This window comes from Chenopodium quinoa, unplaced genomic scaffold (assembly GCF_001683475.1).
Source record: "Chenopodium quinoa cultivar QQ74 unplaced genomic scaffold, ASM168347v1, whole genome shotgun sequence".
Taxonomy (NCBI): domain Eukaryota; kingdom Viridiplantae; phylum Streptophyta; class Magnoliopsida; order Caryophyllales; family Amaranthaceae; genus Chenopodium; species Chenopodium quinoa.
Window position 1 is genome coordinate 10388644 of NW_018743252.1, and position 15461 is coordinate 10404104.

General features: G+C 38.2%; 1 protein-coding gene across 1 annotated transcript; it reads right to left on the reverse strand.

Annotated features, from left to right (window-relative positions):
• Nucleotides 1-2842: 2842 nt before the first annotated feature.
• On the reverse strand, nucleotides 2843-4659 carry LOC110735224 (AAA-ATPase ASD, mitochondrial-like). The gene has a single exon (XM_021915407.1). It carries the CDS (start codon nucleotides 4434-4436, stop codon nucleotides 3033-3035), a length of 1404 nt encoding a protein of 467 aa, XP_021771099.1. The 5' UTR covers nucleotides 4437-4659; the 3' UTR covers nucleotides 2843-3032.
• Between the last annotated feature and the right edge of the window lie 10802 nt (nucleotides 4660-15461).

The window sequence follows — 15461 nt, forward strand, 5'->3', positions numbered from 1 at the left end:
CTTGAGCTAGTCAACAAAGAACACACACAACCTTGATCTAATTTGAACCTAACTTATTGTTTAAATAAACTGTATAAATTAACCATGAATTATAAATAAAATTGAAGTATCCAACAACTTTACCTCAAATAGATCCTTGAGCTAGTCAACAAAGAACACACACAAACTAAAACAAAGTACTACCTCCGTTACACATTATTTGCAACGATTTGACATAAAATAGAGAAGAAAAATGTCTAATCATTGCAAATAATATGTAACGGAGGTAGTAGTTGTTAATGTATGTGTAGAAAACCCTTAAAGAAGCCTACACAGGTCTCCGTTCGCAGCAGAATGGCACCAGCTGCAGGTAGTGAAAGGCATGCATAGCAATATGCATCTACCTGCAGCGAGTGCCATCTCTCCTGCGATTGGAGGCCTTAGCTTCCGATCTTTCTTTACTCATATATGTAGGTTTTGTGGTGCTGTATGCTTTTTCTTTCTTATTTGTTAGAGCATTCCAAGTTTTTGCATATAATGAGCTCAGTATTTATAGAACAAATCTAATATACACTGTATCATTCTATTTAATTCTTTTGTACCTTTTGAAACTCTATGAAAATGATGGTCTTCAGAAACAACTGTAAAAGTGGTCTAAAATAAATCAATCAAATGACCAGGCAGTCAGTCACTTGTTCAACCTTATGGAAATAAGACAAGTCTAGTTCACATTGGAATTTTCGTTAAATATAATATTTTTTTGGAATTTTATTGTATGAAGCAATTGGAAAATTTGGTCCATGTAATTTCATTGATTTGATCATAATAAAAATGACTTATGTTTAGACAATTCAAACATAGATTTGCCTCTTACTCTCTTGGAATAACTGTACCCCGAAACGTGCTGTATGAAAACATTTGACTATGAGAATCTAGAAGGGTGATTAGTAAAAGGACCGAGGTAAAAGGAGCAAAGAACGAGCTTCTTCTTCTTTGTTTTTATTATAATCTTGGTAATCTTTGAAAGGTAGTAGTATAGGCATATTATTCAAGGCCTATCCTTTCTTCTGGAAATAACAGTCACATTGTCTTAACGCCATACCCCTTATAATTAAGTGTATGACTTGATTTTACTCCGAAACTATCTCATAATAGAAGAATGTTATGGGATTCTGTTTATAGCACCAGTAGACTCAATGCAGGGGATTTTTAAGTTTGTGGAATGGAATCTAATGTTATGTTATTACTTTAAGCAAAAGTTGATTTCTGCTTGTCTGATTTTCTGTAATGACTTCAGTAATTAGATTACACGATTCGCAACGCAAGAGCTACATAATGTGTGCTTCTTCGATAGCCTGAAGGTACTTGGGAGTTCATCCCGACTCCACTACACTAAATCAAACAAAATTTAAGTCATTTGTAGAACCTGTTCTACCCTTGACCAGCTCACTCTTAGGCTGTAAGCCTTCAAAAACTAGACGATAAACAAAACTTTGCAACAATTTTCCAGAAACTAAGCTGTTTGTATTGTATCAAGTTCATTCCCCTTAATCTTCTAAGATGAGGTATTTTTCAAGGAAAGAACTATTGAAACGGATTACATTGGTGCAGCAGGGGTTGCTGTGTTCCTGTATAGAACTATCGACTCAACTGACATATCTGCAAGCCATGAACTTGTATGTTTTGAATCCTGAGAAATTAAATCCTCCTAAATTCCTAATCAAAGTGATGAGTCAGTTTCTTCTCAGTGAGTTATGCTTGAGTTTATACACTTCTGTATCGACATTTTTTAATGTTACGATGATTTGTGCAGGACAACAGGAGTTCTGCATTTCTATTTTCTGCTGCACCCTTTTCTTCTCTTTCTTTGAAAAGTTTTCAGCAGACCGATAAACAACAAAGACTCTAGCTAAAATGTGATGAATTTTCTTAAGACGAAAATTTCAACAATTGTGGGGAAGTTGCCTGGGTCAGCCATATAGCTTCATTCAAAGTCACAAGACTATAGAACCATAACCCAAAGCTCATTAATGCTTGACTAGTTGACACGGCCTTATTTTCGCATTAGGTCCCATGTGGCCATGTCCAATATCTTCCTGGCCTACTCATGACAATGAAGTGCCTTTGTGATTAATTATCTGATTTTCTAGGACTAAACATCATCCTTGAACAGCATTTAAGTGCCTCACAATTGATAGGCCCCTTTACCAAGTTTTTACTTAGTTCTCTTCAGTTTTAATAATGATTTATTCTAGGCACTTGGATTATAATACATTGGTGACTTCCTGTCTCCGCCTGCAGCAATACTGCCTCGGCGCCTCCTCTCCAAACCCTGTATTTGCTCTCTTTTAATGGCCAATATCAAATATATTCGGTCCCAATCTTCCTTAGCTAGCTAGTAGCTATCATCCCCCAATAACGGAAATCGTTATAACTTAGAACTAAGCTATGTATGAAATCACCTTTGTTGGAGACAGGGCTGAAGCACATAGAGCACACCCACAGTTTGTATAATCCTAAATGTCAGTCATTTTTTTGTTCTGTTTTTTTGGTCTAAATTGTAAAAGTATAAAGCATTTACAGATTAGATGGATAGGCTTGAATCTGCTGATTCACTGATTTGAAAAGCTATTTATTATATATAGGAGAAAATTAGTTTTTTATTAAGCAATGATTCATTTTTTTTTTCTTCTAAAATTAAAGTTGTAATTTTTCATAATGTCTAAGATTTCTGCTGTAATCTGATATTTTCAGAGAAAAGTCTAGCCTCAATCCAGCTGCCTAATTGTTCTTCTAATTCCAATTTTTCCTAAATCACAATTAAGAAATCAGATTTCTATGTGAATAAGGATTTTCCTATCTGATAGTATCTATTTCCTGCTTGTTCTTGTTATCTCAAGTAAGAATTACATGCTTATTAATGAAAATGATAAAACACTCAATAAAAATGAGTGAAATTTGAACCTGAATAATTGCTTCAAGCTCAGAGCTTTATTATCAATCTTTCTCCAAAATCCTCTAATTCCCATACTTTGTGAATACTGTGACAACCTTCAATGTCCCACTTCAATCTGCTCCGCTTCCTGCTTCACCGACTGTAAAGCTGCAATAAGGTCCTGTAAACTTGTAGTTGCATCTGCAGAAGCTGTCTTAGGCATCAGATTTTCAGCAACATCAGCAGGAGTCATCTGAATCTCATTCAACAGTTTCTGAATTGTTGGGAACAGATGATGAGAGTCAATTCTCAGGTAATTCTTGGCCAAAATCTTGAACGATTCGTACGCACAGTATGACAGTTCAACATGCTTGTCCATCCTTCCTCTACGGATCAATGCAGGATCGAGTTTATCAACATGGTTAGTCGTGAACACGATCAGTCTTTCGCCTCCACAAGCTGACCACAGACCATCAATGAAATTCAATAGCCCTGACAGTGTAACCTTGCTTGTACTGGCATCCTGCTCTTCTCTAGCGAGCATACTCATAGCTTTTTTCTTATCCTCATCATCACCAATATTGTCCTCCACTTTGTCTTGCTTCTTCTTCCGTTGTCCTGTAAGATCCCTCGAGCAGTCAATATCCTCAATCACAATAATCGACTTGCTCGAGGTCTCAATAAGCAGTCTCCTTAACTCTGTGTTATCCTTGACAGCAGTCAGTTCAAGATCATAAATATCATAATTTAAGAGATTCGCCATTGCTGCAATCATCGTCGATTTTCCAGTCCCTGGAGGTCCATACAGCAGATACCCTCGCTTCCACGCCCTCCCAATCCTCGAATAAAACTCTTCCCCTTTACTAAACGTAATCAAATCCTCTATAATCTCCCTCTTTTTTGCCGGCTCCATAGCCAAAGTCTCAAACGACGCAGGATGCTCAAACACAACATGACTCCATTGAGCTCCATTGTTAGTATACAGCTTCCTTTGTCGATTCCGAATCTTGATCGCATTACCCTCTTTCAACACATAACTCAGATAATCATCCATAATAAGATCCCTGTTTTTCTTATGAAAAGTCAACTTGTAATACCTCTTCTCATCAGCAACAGGATTAAATGAGAATGTTGGCTGTTTACTAACATTCTTACCAAAAGCCCACCAAACTTTAACTCTTTTATATTCATCTGCGACTTCTTCATGTTCATCCATGCTAAGTGATAAAGACTGATTGTTTTTCAGCATATCAGCCTTCAGTCTTTTAGCCTGCTTACTCGAATTTGAACTCAAATAATTTTCAATCGCAACGTATGCTTCGCTTCTCATGAATCTCTCCCCTGTTGTTTCATTGAAAGTTATCTGAATGTAAGGATATACCAAAGAAATGATTCTTTGAGAGTATTTTTCTATATGACTTCTAAGATGATGTGGGAAATATTGCTGGAAAATTGCCCAGAAAAATACTAGGCTTGCAATTACTGAAACAAAATGAGATAACAAATCTTTTGCACCAACCATATTAAAATTAAATTGGGGTTTTTTGCTAAATCCCCAGAAAAATTATTGTTGAATTTGTTTGATTTTGTTTATGGTTTTGATGAACAATTGAACATGTGTTGGGGAGGATTATGATGGTTCACATGTGTAAGATGGTTATAAGAAGTGGTGGAGTCATTGCTGACCAATCGTACAAATTAAGTAAAGGGACTCTATCTAGTACAAATATGGTAATACCTCCGGTTTTTATTAGTGGCAATTTTGGGTATGATTTGTAAGATATAAAATATTTCAAAGGTATAACTAATAAAAATTAAAGGTAGTATTATTTATTTTGCAAGAATACAAATTTGGTCATTTTGCAATGTTTGGTTAGAAATTAATATTGTGAACAACACATATATGTGTAAATATTTAATTGGAATAAATGTTTAGTGCTTAATTATTTTGATTGACAGTATAATCCTTAGGTAATATTTGAAGGACATTAATTTGTATTATTATAATTAATGGTGAAGATATGTTTCCTTCTATGTTGTATATGAATTATTAAATTTAGGAAATAAAATCTATAATTTATGCAATTGGAAAACTTTAAACTCATTATTTTTGCTTTTTTTTTTTTTTTTTTTTTTTTTTTTTACAAAATTTAATAAAATATTTCCTTAATTTTTTTTATACTTTGCCATTGACTTTTACATTTTACATATGCTCCACCTTCATTAATTTTGATGATTTATATCAAATAAAAATATATTCATGTGGTCTTGTTATTAGATTTTTGATTTATATTTTATAAGATTTTATTTTTTATATTTTTTTTTTTGAAAAATTATAACTTTACTTAGTGATAATTAAATAAGAAGTATATTATAGATCAAAGTTTTACATTAGCATAATTCCTAGTCAAAATTAATCGAGACACTTAAAAAACTAGGGTAATAAATCACTAGCCCTTAATGCATGCAATATGAGATTTTTGTAATACATATCACATATGAGTATATTGCATTTTTGGGATGTTTTTTTTTTAAAAAAAAAAAAACTTTTCATCATTCGGGACCTTTCTTTTCATTTTGTAAGTCGAGTTGGCACGAATATACATAGCACATATATTTTGAAGAAAAACAATAGGAGATGTGGAAGTTATATAAAATTTGACAAAGTGAAAGTTATTTTATTGGAGGTTATAGCAAATAATAATAATAATAAGTAATGCTATACATAGTCCTTTTATTAATACATTTCTTTTTTAGCTTCTTATACCTTACCCTTAGGGCTATTTATAACATTTTCCAAAAAATAAAAAAAATGCGTGAGATTTTATGATTGAGCTTTTGAAGGGCTACGGTTAATTAACTCTACGATTATATAAAAGACAAGTTAAGAGACGCAAAAATTCGTGCGTATGCATATAAGTAATCTATCAAGATCAATTATCTGTTTTTTTAGATGGATTTTTTTATTTTAATTTTTTTTTAAAGATGGTAGTTTTTTTTTTTTATTTTTTTAAGACGAAAATGTGGAGTAGCTATAAATTATGATATTTTCTTTGATTGCACTTATTTTTGATAAAAATATAATTTTTAAATATAGAAGCGTATTTTAGGAAAATCAAAATTTATCAACCAAAAGTACTATAGATTAGGAGATTGCTGCAGGGAATCAGCCTAAACCTGATATCCGCTTCACTTATGCTAGAAGGCCCAAGAATTAACTGGAATATTGCTGAGTTGTCAGGTGGTTAAATTTGTTTTGGGGAAAAGGGTAGAATGGTAATCTCAAGATAAGTTTGTTAGGAGTTTGTTATTGTTTGACTAGCATGCTTAAGGTGTGCTTAAGTTTGTTTTATGGCTTAATTTTGGGGTATTAATAGGTGATTGGTGGAAGGGGAATGTATGAAGAAATTAATCAAGAAAGTGTGTTTTGGGAGAGCTCCTTCCTCTCGAAAGAAGGCTTGTATATATTGTTGAATACTCTGTTCAATAATACTACTATCATACCCCTGGTTGCCATTTTTATTTCTCTTAGCATGTTGCCTTGCTGATTCTCATACTAATCTCTAGCAAATTGGTATCAGAGCAGTGACGGTCTAAGCTGGGAAGGATGATGGCCCCCCTGAATCACGGTCAGCGTCCAAATTTGTTGGAACAGGAGATCTCTGGGCTGCCATCGCGCGTTGCTCAGGAGATCACCACTGTAATGGCGGCGTTCAAAACGATCATCAATTCCTAGATTGTTCCTAGGTAGGAGATAATCTGTTATGAGTTTCGTGCTTCTCTAGCGCATGGGCTCCAGAATCAATGGGACAACCCATTCTCTTCTCAGCCGCAGTTGACTACAATGACGGTGGCTATCAAGGTGGGCAATCGTATTGGAAATTTAGGAAACTCGATTTACCTCTTTTCGATGGTACTAATCCGGATGGGTGGATCCTCCGTGCTGAGAGGTTCTTCCCTTTTACCGGCTTAGTGAGGAAGATCAGCTGGAGGCCGCTGTAGTGGGGCTCGACGGTGACGCGTTGCTATGGTACCAGTGGGAGCATCGACGCCACCCTTTGTTGTCGTGGGAAGCCTTGAAGCAGGTGTTTCATCGTCGCTTCAGATCCACCGAAATCGACACTATTCACGAGCAGTGGCTCGCCCACCAGCAAATCGATTCGATGGCAGATTATAGGCGTCGATTTATCGAACTCTTAGCTTCGATTGATGGAGTGCCAGAAGAAATTGCTAAGGGTCAGTTTATAATTGGGCTAAGTGAAGATATCTGGGTCGAGGTCCAACTCTTGGATCCGATTACTCTAGATCAGGCCATGGAGTTGGCTATGTGGGTTGAAGAGAAATTGAAGCTCATCCCACGGCCCAAACATGTTAGTGGCTTACCCTATTGGCGTATTCCCTTTCAAAACCAACGAACCAACCCAAACACATTACCAAGAAACCCAACTAACCTAAACACGACCTCAAACCACCACACCACACCACACCACCTAGCCTTTTACGAACCAAAACACTCTGACTACCTAGAAAAAATCGACGAAATAAGGCGGCTCTCAGAGAAGGAGCTTCAACAGAAGCGGGAGCAGGGCTTGTGCTTCCGTTATGATGAAAAATGGACGATGAATCACCGGTGTCAGCGTCGCGGCCTGAGTGTCCTGCTCACGGTGGATGACGAGGACGAGGTGGATGTTGGTGAGTTTTCCATGGTCGAGACAAACTCAGAAGAACCCATTACCCCTCAACCTGACTCGTATTTGACCCCTAAAGTCTCGTTAACTCGGTTATGGGACTTTTTTAGGGTAAAAATACCCTAGGCATGTGGACCAATGAGAGAAGGCCACGTGTCAAGCCCATGTTGGTCCAAGTGGACCGACAACACGTGTCCCCTTCAGATATTTCCTGAAATTGCGGCCTAAAAGGGCCCAATTTCCCAGAAGTGTCGTAAAACGGCGTAGCCCAGTAAAATCTAGGTCGAGTGACCTAGATAGGGGCACACCTTCCAACGACCCTATAAATAGGGAGATATTCCCCCATTTTGGGGACACAATCAATAATTTATTACACACATTTTCTCTCTCATCTGAGAACACATGAGCTTGGAATCCAAGCAAATACCCACCTAAATTTCCGCACTCTTTATTCCTTTTCAAGTTACTAACTTGATCGTTGGAGGCAGAGCTCCTACAACCGGAGTCTCCGTGTTTTTGCAGGTGCAGCTCGGGTCGGACCAGTCTTTGTGACGTAACTCTCCCAAGGGACAAAAACACCCAAAACATTTAGCGCCGTCTGTTGGGAGAGTACCTCAAGGATGGTTTAAGAGTATGTACCACCTCCTGAACGTCCGGTAGACCAGTTGGAGGTCTTTACTGACCAAGAGGACAATGATCCTCAGGTTGAAACCTATATAGCCAATGATGGCTCTTTGATAACCAAGCGCATCCGGCCCAAGTGCAAGCCAGGCGGGTACAAGTCGACCCCCTGGTCAGTCAAAAGGGGAAACCCATACGGCAGGTGGATCCGCCCCAGTCACCCGGGACGAACTCATGAAGTTTATGACTAGTTTCAAAGGTGAAATCAAGGATCTGATCACCAATAGGCGGACTGGACCAAGTAAGGGTCAGTCGGCAAGAAAGAACCTCTAGACCTCTAGAAAAGAGGAAGCCAGTCAGGGACAGGAAGCTAACTCTGCATTTAAAGGAGAAGGCAGCCGGGACCCTTGACTGGTCCAGGATTTTTCTGCCACAGAGGAATACCAAAAATGCCCGCCGGAGTGGTGGGAAACAAAAAAATCAACTCTTGTTGCTCGGGAGATCATCACCCGCAAGAGGAATCAACAGTTGACCGAGTCAGCTTCCACTTCAAGCTTTCCAGACAACTTTAATAATACCATCCATTCTAGCCCTCAGATGATTGGGAATGCACCGTACGTACCGCCTATGGTCTACGGCCTGTATTCTCCTTATTTCATGCAGCCGGCTCTCTTCGGAGGTCAGGCGGCATACAAAAATGTCTAGCCACTGGACTGGCAGCTTCAACTGCTCCGCATGGGTGAACAACCTTCTGCGTTCACCTGGGAAATAACCGAGGCGGCACAGCCGGTCAAGGTTAAAAATGTGTTGGTAGGTACTTATGATGGTACCTCCAATTCGGAAGATCACCTCATGGCTTACACCAACCTCACGTATTTACAGGGGTTGGATGATGCCACTTGATGTCGATGCTTCCCGGCTACATTAAAGGGCATTGCGCAACAATGGTTTGGCAACCTGCTAGCCGGTTCCATCGATAGTTTCAAGAAGCTTGGCTTCTTGTTTGCTTCCAACTTCTCAATGAACATCCCTGCAAAGAAAACAAGTCTTGACTTGAGCACCATTAAGCAGGGGGAGAGAGAAGGATTACGCTCCTACGTCAGGCGGTTCAATCTGACCAGAATTCAGATTCAGGGACTGTTTGACAAAGTAGCTTTCACAGACTTCTTTAAGGGTTTGAGAGACGGGTCGACCTTTAAGTTCGACCTTGTCACAAAAGGGGTATTTACCCTACAGGCGTCCCTGAGGGAGGCGGAAAGCTATATTCAAGAAACCGACCTCTGCTCGCCTGTTAGTCAGTCGGACTCTAAGAAGTCCGACAAACAAAAAGACAGTCGGCCTGCTCAGCCGGCAAAGAAAAAAGATGAGAGCAAGAAGAGAAAAGAAGTCTGGGCGGAGAGTGATTCTGACCAGCCGTCCTAGAAGGAAAAGGAAGAATTTAAACCGTACGTCCCCAAGTACGAGTTTAACAAGGACTCCAACTCAATCCTCATGGAGATCAAGGACCGACTGTCTTTAGAGAAGTCGAATCCAATGAAAAGTTCTATTCAATCAAGGAACAAAATTAAATTCTGCCAATACCATGAGGAAGTTGGCCATGATACCAATGACTTCTTCAGCCTTCAGCGGGCGTTGGACAGTCTGGCTGACAAAGGGATGTTAAAGTCCTACATTTCTAAGTCCAAGGGGACTTATAAGAAGAACCCAGAGCAGTCATCTAAGACACCCTAGCCTGCTAGTAGCTTAGCAACTGACAAAGAGTCGGTCTATACTATTTCAGGCGGGTTCTCATGTGGTGGCCCTACCATCCGGGGCACCAAGAGCCATCTTTGAAAGATGGATAATGATGATGATGAGCAGGCGTCAGCTAGCTCCACCTTCCCAGACGTTCTGATCACTGAGAAGGACAGGGGCAGCGTCCGCCGTCCGCATGATGACCCGGTTGTCATTGAATGTAAGGTCGCCAATAAACTGGTTGGGCGAATCCTTATTGACACCGGTAACTCATCGGACATCATCAGCCAGAGGTGCTTGCAGAAGCTGAAGTACAAGCCCAATAGCATGCACACGGCAAACCACCCCTTGGTTGGTTTTGGAGGGGGGATGGTGTACCCAATCGGTAGGATTGATCTACCCATCCAGCTGGGAGAGAAAGGAGAAGGACGACACCTGGTCGTTTAATTCTTGGTAGTTGAGGAGCTGACCGGCTATAACATTATTTTAGGCCGGCCAACTCTCAACAAGGCCAAGGCGGTAATCATTTCTTTCCTCATGATGATCAACTATGAGAAGGATGACGACTTTGTTGGTTCCTTGAATGGGGATCAGAAGACGGCCCGATAGTGTTATCTCACAGCCGTCAAGTCTACAGTGGCCTCAGACGGTCAAGGACGGGAACCAATAGACCTTGACAATGTCAAGGACGTCAGCCCACCCCCACCAGCAGTCGAAAAGAAAAGAAAGGCTCCTCAGCTGGTGAAGGTGAAGAAAGAGAAAAAATAGCAATCATTGGCCGGAGAAAAGTCAGATGAGCTCCGTCCCTAGCCGGATGGTGAACATATTGATATACCCTTTGGATGACAGCCTTCTAGAGCGTACTGTTAAGGTTGGGACTGAAGGAGTTGTGTCTTCGATAAATGCAATTACTAGATATATCAAGGATCACTATTATGGAGATAATAAGTTCATTCTCTTGGGGCGTCATCATCTGTTGCTAGACTATGAGAGATGATCTTTGGGCTAGTAAAATAGTCCAAAGCCCGCTAGAATGGATCCTGAGGTCACACACAAAGGTATTGGGTTAAGCAAGTAAGAGGCCCATTAATGGGCCTTATGAGCATTTAACTAATTATGAATAGGATTGGGCTAGTGTAGTTTGATTGGGATTAGGAATTAGGCTTGGTCATGGACTCTTATTTAGAGATGTGTTCTATAAATAAGATCAATGCCTAGGGTTGAAAATATGAGTCACAATTAACTAACAGTGAATTGTGAATCAAGGCAACCAAATCCCAAAACCCTCATCTCACACTCTCTCTCTCACGGAACCCCTCTCCTTCCCCCTTGGACTTACGGCCGGCTACCCTTGGTGGTGCTCGCGGTGGTTCGTGGTGGTTCGTGACAAGTTCGTTGTTCATACTTCTCCGTAGAAAGTCGATTGAAGAGTTCGATCGCGACTAACTAGCATTAGTGGAGGTCTTAATCCGTGCCTGTGGACCAAGTAGAGGAATCACGTTTGAGGTTCTTTGTCTCCCTTGTTCTTGCTCGATTACTAGTGGAATCACGCTTCAAAGGTATAATTCTTACTCTTTATGTGTTATGCATGAGATCCTTGGTTAGGTGCTATATGAATATGATTGATGTTTATTTCCGCTGCGTAGTACCTATAATTCCCTACAGTGGTATCAGTTAGCCTCTTGCAATTACATATATTGAGTATCAATTCTTTGATAATCCACAATTTTAATTCAATTAGGAGGGAGAATAATTTAATTATGGGTCAATTATTATATTAAATGTGATTTAACAATATAGAATCATTAAAAGTTGTTAATTTGCTCCATATTAGCCCTAATTTGATCCGAAAATTGCCCTATAAAGTTTTAAAAATTCGAAACCCCCCCCCACCTTATTTTTCGAAAATTTTGAAATCAAGAACCCTAATTTATGAAATTTTTTGTTTTGATTTTGATATAATTCGATATTAGGTGTTTAAAGAATTTAATCCTTTTGATTTCATGTTAAATTGTGAATTTTTCATGATCAAATTATTTAATTTAAAAGTTAAATTGAATTGGGATTAAATTCATGAAGAACCCTAATTTTGAAATTGAATATGATTTAATTTTAAAATTAGTTGGACCACATTTTAATTTAATTTTAATAAAAATGTTTTGTTTTAAATTAAACATAAAAAAAAGGGGATTGAGGTGTGGCAACCGCGGCTGGGTGGCGCAGCCACGACGACTGCCGCACCGGCGGTGGTCCTGGAGGGAGGGTGGGCTGGGCACGGGTCGGACAGGGGCAGCGCATGCAGTAGTTCACCACCCTGTTGCGTGTGCTGCTGCTTCTGTCCTTGCGTCGCTATAGGGCAGCGTACACCGCAAGGTGTACGGCCACCTTGGCTGGCTTCGGCTGGTCACACCACGGTGGCTGACGCTATTTTCCAAAAAAAAAAAAAAATTTATTTTATTTTGGATAAAAATCAGTTTTTCTAAATTAAAAATTAAAAGATTAGTTTTGATTTTGAAAAAGATAATTAACAAAGTTAAAGTTGTTAATTTTGTCAAGATAGGATAAATATGGAGCAAAAGATTCTATTTGGCTAATAATTGATTAAATAATGTGATTATCCCATAATTATTGTAGGATATTAATTGTTTTGAAATATGTGATTGGCCAGTAATTAGGATATAATTTCCTAAAAGTTAGGATGATCATGGAAAATAAATATGATTTATCTTCCATAATTAAAATAAGATTTGATTCTATCTCATACCTAAACTAAAATATATGATATTTTATAATTGGTTATGAATAATATATGATATTATCTAATTACAATAATTAATTAAAATATGAGATATTTAGGAGCCATGTTTCCTTTACTGTGAACATTCGATGTTGTAATTTAGGAAAGCATGATGAGTGATTTATTATATGGCATTTTATAATATATGATGTTATTTATTGCTATATAGACTAGTATGGCTCATAGATTCTAAATACGATCTGCGCATCGTTTCGTATTTTTGTAATCTAAATACGGTCTGCGTACCGTTAAGTATTTTTGTAATTTTTTTTATTTTATTTAAGTAGTAGATAGAATAGAATAGTATTACAGGTTGCAGTTAATCCAAGAATCCATGGAGTGGAGGCCCAAAGGAGCAAGATGGATGAGATCTATGAAGGTTTAAGTGGGAGGTTTTGCTTTATTAGTTTTCTTAGGATTAAGGGGCCATACTATGTCATGTTTTATTTATGCATTAGTAGATTATGCATGTTAGATTTTATTTATGTTGTTTGATGATGCGCTAGAGTTCACTAAATAATCACAACATAATAAATCTAGGTCCCAGTAATATTGAGGTTGCTTTTCCAATTAAAAACCCGATGAAACCTTTGATATTTGTGACAGGTCATGCCTCAGCAGGGTGTCATATTATATCTCAGGAGAGTGGGGGTAAATCACGTTTTACACTTTTAATTGGTTATACTCAACAAGGTTACCTAAAGCGTTTAGAACCTTGAAGCTAAGGGTAATAATTAAACATGTGATGGGTAATTATTCAACCAAGAATTACAAAGAGTTGTAATCAGTAAAGAGTTTACTCACCTTGAAAATGCAATACTTGATGGTAGGGCCTCAGTCTGGTCAATTATTGCACAAATAAAGGATCTTGGAATCATTCTATTCAATAGGAATCAATTAAATTGAATGAATGTTTTAAAGTTACCTGTTTTATAATCGCTTATGGTACTTTAAAAATTTATTAAACATAATTATTGAACTTTGCCTCATTTGTTTTGTTTGTAGATGAATAACTTATACGACAACACTATTTTACCAATGAAACTTGACTTAAGGCTGAATCTCAGAAACTTCAGGGAATGGGAAAATGAGTTGAGAAAGGTTCTCACAAGCCATGGGCTTGAATCTCGTTTATATATTCCTGTTGAGAGCAAGTATACAGAAAAATATGAAGCTGAAAGGCATGCTGAAATTGTTTTAGATGCAGAGAAAATCAGAGGGCTCATTTTAGAATCTATTCCAATTTGTTGGAAAAGGAGATTCAGGCACTATGAGCTAACCAACTTTTAAAAATGTCATCGTGCTATCTGTCGAGGTGGAATTGGGGCATTAAGAAGTGGAGGCTTCAAAGATCATAATGTAAGAGAGGTCGTTAACTCGATCCCTCAGATTTACTATTCTTGGACTGACAGCATCAGGTATGAGGCTTACTATGTTCATTGTAAGATAATGGCTAAAAGACTCATGCCTGGTCAGTCAGTTAGGGCCCATGTCAGGGAACTGATTGAAAGGTTCAATCAGATGGATGTCCTTGGGAAACCGATCGATGATGATTTGCACATGATATTATCTTGTTCTCACTCCATGATGGTTTTGAAATTGTCAAGGTCACTCATAATGATGAGGGATCGTCGGTGACATTGATAAATATTTTGCTTAACCATGCTGAGGAGTTCCTGAAAAGGAGAGGAAGCGAATGCTTCTTTTGTGGTAGTTGGCTATGCCATACACCAGGGTGTCCCCACTATACACCAGTGAAAATAAAAGGTAAAGAGTTACTTGATGTTTTTGTTGTAGAAATTAATCTTACTTCATCTTCCATTTGGGTATTTGATACCGGCTGTGGTGCTCATATCGTTAATAACGTGCATGGCTTGAAAGAAAGTAAGAAGTTAGCGAAAGGGGAAGTAACGCTTCGAGTAGGAAATGGAGCAAAAGTTGCTGCACTTGCTATTGGAAGTTACCACTTAAGACTTCCCTCTGGAATTATTTTGGTGCTTAATAACTGTTATTATGTACCTACAATTACTAAAAACATTATTTCAGTTCCTGTTTTAGATTCTGAAGGATTTTCATTTGAAATAAGAGACAAATGTTGTTTTATTTCGAAAGAAAATATGTTATATGCTAACGCAAAATTAATTAATGGTTTGTATGTCTTAGAATATACAACTCATGTCTACAACCTTGATCATAAAAGGCAGAAAACAGATGGTTCAAACCCAACTTATCTATGGCATTATAAGCTTGGTCACATCAACCAAAAGCGCATCCATAAATTACATAAGGATGGACTCCTTTCTTCTTTTGATTATGAATCATTTGAAAATTGTGAGTCATGCTTGCTTGGGAAAATGACTAAGTCACCCTTCACGGGTATAGGTGAAAGAGCTAGTGACCTTTTGGGACTCATACATATAGATGTGTGTGGACCAATGAGTTCAAAAGCAAGGGTGGGTTTAATTACTTCATTACTTTTACTGATGATTTAAGTAGATATGGCTATGTTTACTTAATGAAGAACAAATCGGAATCCTTTACAAAGTTCAAAGATTTCCAAAATGAGGTACAAAACCAACTTGGGAAAACGATTAAAGCATTACGATCTGATCGTGGTGGTGAATATTTGACCCAAGAATTTGATGAACATCTGATTAATTGTGGAATACTTTCACAGTTAACTCCTCCAGGAACGCCACAATTGAAT

Coding starts and splice junctions, on each gene's coding strand:
- LOC110735224 (XM_021915407.1), bottom strand. CDS start 4,436: ATGGTTGGTGCAAAAGATTTGTTATCTCATTTTGTTTCAGTAATTGCA.